This window comes from Micropterus dolomieu, linkage group LG17 (genome assembly GCF_021292245.1).
Source record: "Micropterus dolomieu isolate WLL.071019.BEF.003 ecotype Adirondacks linkage group LG17, ASM2129224v1, whole genome shotgun sequence".
Lineage (NCBI taxonomy): Eukaryota > Metazoa > Chordata > Actinopteri > Centrarchiformes > Centrarchidae > Micropterus > Micropterus dolomieu.
This window is the reverse complement of record NC_060166.1, coordinates 38,302,682-38,307,009: the sequence shown is the minus strand read 5'-3', so window position 1 is coordinate 38,307,009 and position 4,328 is coordinate 38,302,682. Positions and strand designations below refer to the sequence as shown.

The 4,328-nt window shown below is 40.8% G+C and overlaps 2 protein-coding genes across 2 annotated transcripts in view; one reads left to right on the top strand and one right to left on the bottom strand.

Annotated features, from left to right (window-relative positions):
* LOC123985567 (SH3KBP1-binding protein 1-like) overlaps positions 1-4,328 on the top strand; it is a 234,595-nt gene that overhangs the window by 57,815 nt on the left and 172,452 nt on the right. The gene's annotated exons all lie outside the window — the stretch shown is intronic.
* Positions 1-4,328, bottom strand: part of LOC123985985 (latent-transforming growth factor beta-binding protein 4-like) — a 107,562-nt gene that overhangs the window by 41,994 nt on the left and 61,240 nt on the right. The window contains exons 14-15 of the mRNA XM_046074015.1: positions 3,202-3,339; positions 2,050-2,364 (exon numbers count right to left, since the gene is read on the bottom strand). Of these exons, the coding sequence (XP_045929971.1) occupies positions 2,050-2,364; positions 3,202-3,339 (453 nt within the window). The remainder of the gene's footprint in view (positions 1-2,049; positions 2,365-3,201; positions 3,340-4,328) is intronic.

Here is a 4,328-nt window from a genome sequence, read left to right as displayed (position 1 = left end):
CATTAGCCCAGACTAAACAGCCTGATCACTGCCTTGTTTTAAAATGATGTGCGTCCATACATGTGTTGGCTCGTTCTCACAGAGGTTGCTGCTGGAATACGACGCAGTTCTCTTTTCCAAGCTGCAGCTTATGAACCCCGTTGGCGTTTAGAAGTAGGCTAAGAAACAGTGGGATGGTTTGAGACGTTATGAATGAAAATAAATCACGAATTTTAGAACTTGAACTTTTTATGGGCTACTTAAAAAAATAAACTCATCAAGTTGCCTGGTCTGATGCAACAGACAGTCCATTTTTACTCCGATAGCCATCTTGACCTTTCCTCACGTGGACACACAGGGGCTGTGATCCTGCACAACAAAACATCCCCACACTAACATGGATAGTAGTGGTGCAACGGGTTGCAGAATCCGTGGTACGGATCCACACGGAGCGGCGCAGGTGGACCGCGGATTGATTGCAAAGTTTAAGATGATTTATCCTGTTTGACCTCAAAATATCTTTTATTCTGGAAACGTCAGTTAGATTCTGAATATGCAGAAAACTGCTGAAACACAGGAGCTATTAAAGTCCAGGAGTTTCTAACTGAATTAAAATGTTTTGATTTATTATTGATGAGGTAAAAAGGTGCCACATGCACATTTAAAGAGGTTACCTCAGTCAGTCACGCCTGCCTGTGTGTTGATTCTGAAGTGATGATATTAAAAGATGATCTACAGGAGAAACATATCTGAAAGCTGAGAGCTGCTCTGCATTATATTCTGTTACAGTTTTAGACTTTGAATTGTTTTATTAAACTTTTATTAAACCAGAAAAACTCTTTTTCCAAGAGTACTACAGGCAGTAGTACAATTGCACATTTAAGATGGAATTATCAATTATTATGTGAAGATATGAAGTTTTATGGGCTGTGCTAAGCCCCCAATGTTTCAAGATCCTAAAAACGCCCCTGCTGCTGGGTTAGTACAGTACTTTAGTAAATGTACTTAAAGTGTACTAATGAAGGAGAACCTAGACAGAATCTGAGGGAAAACTCTGCACAAACAAATAATATTTACATGTTTTCTAAATCAAGCAAACCATAAATTATGTTTGCATGAATTTCATAATGGATAGAATGTCAAAAGCCCCTTTCTTTCATTTAACCTAATGCTTATTTAACATGTCTTTTAATAAAAAGTAAAAAAAAAACGGGTAAATAATCGGTAAAGTATGAGACAAAAATAATAATAATAAGTAAATATCTCTCTCTCTCTCTATATATATATCTCTATCTATCTATCTATCTATCTATCTATCTATCTATCTATCTATCTATCTCAGTAAAACATCAAAACAATATCCTTTTAAAAAATCCGGGAAAAAATAAAAATATTAGTAAAATATCCATACAAAAATCAAGAAAATATCTGAAAAACATATAGAAAATATCCAGAAAAATCTGTAAAATGTCATAAAATTATTTAGAAAAATATTAGTAATATATCGTAAAGAAAATTTTAAAATAACAGAAATGTTTGTATAAAATATCAAGAAAATTTGTAAAATATCACTTTAAAAAAATCTGTAAAAACTACTTATAATATCAGGAAAATAACCCCAAAATATATGCAAAATATTTGGAAATAATCCAAAAAAAATTTGTTAAATATCGGAAAGAAAATAGTTAAATATTGAGGAAAACTTGACAGAAACAAATTTGTGAAATATCAGAAATGCTTGTGTAAAAGCTCAAGAATAATCTTGTAAATAATTCTTCTTCTCAGGTCAGTTTGGTCTGTAAAAACTATTTTCCCCTTGCAGTGCGACTGCAGGAGAAGATGGTAAAAACACTTGTACAACCACAGTTAGTAGACCAGCTAGCGAGGCTGCTGAGATGCTGTAGGCTGTCTCCATTGTTCATGTGACCCTGCAGGTCCGTCGAGAGGCTCCTGTGCTACTACATGTTTTGCAACAGACTCCATCAGTTAGCCGTTAGCGATCAAGTCAGCAAAAAGTTTGTCAAACAGTGCAACCGAACTGATTAAACCGGCTTACTCGTAGATTTTTACCTCGGCTCCCGGTGGACGGAGGCTGTGGCCTCGCATGTGTTGTGAACGATGGAGCGGGTCTGCCTGGAGTCTGGGGTTTGTCCTGGGTGGCTGTGCTGCTGGTGCTGCCAGGCTGAACCGGTCTGGAGGAGGGAGAGTCGACCTGGCGGGGTGGAGGCTGAGGCGGACTCGGTCTGGTGTTGGTACCAGCAGATCCGGCGCTGGATCCGACACCTGAAGAAGAACTCAGGGAGGTACTTGCCTCGGTCGCTCCAGAGGAAGAGGGTTTCTGCTGAGACCTGGAGGCTCCACTGCTACTGGACCCAGAACTAGGACCTGAAGGGGGGAAGGGTGGAGGGATGAACGTGACCTGCAGATGTCCCTCAGAAATCTGGTCCAGCTCCCTCTCTGCCAAAACCTTATCCTAACTTCAGCCAAACAAGACTACAGGTGCGTTTCAGAGGCTGCATGCCTGCAAAAAAAGTACCTGGCAGCAGGTACAAGTACAACTTCTCCACAGTGTCGCGACTTGTATCGTATTCACCGTGTTTCTGATAAAAGCTACAGCGTGCGGCCTAACCCGCCCAAGTAAAGAAACGCTGACTGAACCGTGCTTTTCTTTTTACAGCCCACGTCTTTAACAGCGTCGACCAGCTCTGTGTCTCCCTCCATCTTGTAAGAGACTTTGTGAGTAGACGGCTGCGCGGTGATGTAGAGAGAGGAGCAAACGCTGGCAGGACTTTACGGAAACATTAATTAACTCAATATCAAACTATATGGCTATAAACGGTGTTGTCTAATGTCATATCTCCTTTGAAATTATATCGGTACAGCTCATATTCCGATATACCGCTCAGCCCTAGAAAGTTTGTTCCCCCGAGAAGGAACTTTTTGGGGGGTAAAATAAAGACTCGCCCTGCGATGGACTGGCGACCTGTCCAGGGTGAACCCCTTTTTTTACCTATTGTTCCATCAGGAGAGTTGCATGCCGAGGTATCGAAAGGAAAAATGGGAGTTTTACTGCAGGAACCAGGCGGCCCACAAACAGCTCCTCTCAACTCTGCTGGTGGCTTTAGATGGAAAAATAAGGTCGGGAGGATTCATCCTCCGTCTACTGGTGCTTTTAGACAAAAGCACACACAGCTTGTTAAGACTCTGATCTACATTACGTACCCTGGTTATCCTGGTTGCCGTGGACTACCAGCGGAGCGCCTCGGCTCCCCAGCTGCTCGGTGAGCCTCTGGTTGAACAGCAGGGTCGAAGCTGAGTAGTGGTAACCAGGACCGGCGGGACAGATCTCCTTAAAGGCCACTGGAGAAGGAGAAAGAGAGAAGATCATTTCAACTGCTATACATGTCAGAGGTCGCACGCCTCTGGAGCAGCGAGGGGTTAAGTGTCTTGCTCAGGGACACATTGGTGGATGGGTCACAGTGGGGGATTGAACCCGGGTCTCTCACACCAAAGGTGCTAAATGCTAACATGCTCACAATGGCAAAGCTAACGTGTTTAGTAGGTGTAATGTTCACTGTGTTCAGGCTGTTAGCATGCTAACATTAGCTGATAAATGCTCATCACAACGGACAGCTGATCACCATTATCACTGAATGTTAGGGTTGTATATCAGAGTGTGAAGGTCAGCACTGAAGATGCCCCGGCCATTTTGAGTGTGGCAGTTTGTGTGGCAGCATTTTGGGTACACGGTGGAAACGATAAGCGCTGACAGAGTGACGGACAACAAGTCAGGAACAATATGTAAGGGGGGACATCTCAAAATGCACCTGCATTGCTTTGCATTTTGTGACGTTCAATCGAATAAAAGACTATTTTCAAGTCATATATTTCGTATTGCATTCACCAGAGAAATAAAAAATGTTTTCTCACCTTTTCTCTTAATTACAAAAAAGAAAACGTTATCTATAAACCTTCTATAAAAATTATAAAATTATATTGAGATAATTATTATCGTTTTATAACTTCACAAGACGTTCTCCACGTTTCTCTTTTTAACGCATGGAGGCGGCAGGCTGCTCTTCTGATATTTCCCCTAACATGTAGCTTTATTCTCGTACTATTACGACTTTATTCTCGTACTAGTACGACTTTATACTAGTACGACTTTATACTAGTACGACTTTATTCTCGTACTATTACGACTTTATTCTCGTACTATTACGACTTTATTCTCGTAATATTACAACTTTATTCTCGTAATATTACAACTTTATTCTCGTAATATTACAACTTTATTCTCGTAATATTACAACTTTATTCTCGTAATATTACAACTTTATTCTCGTAAT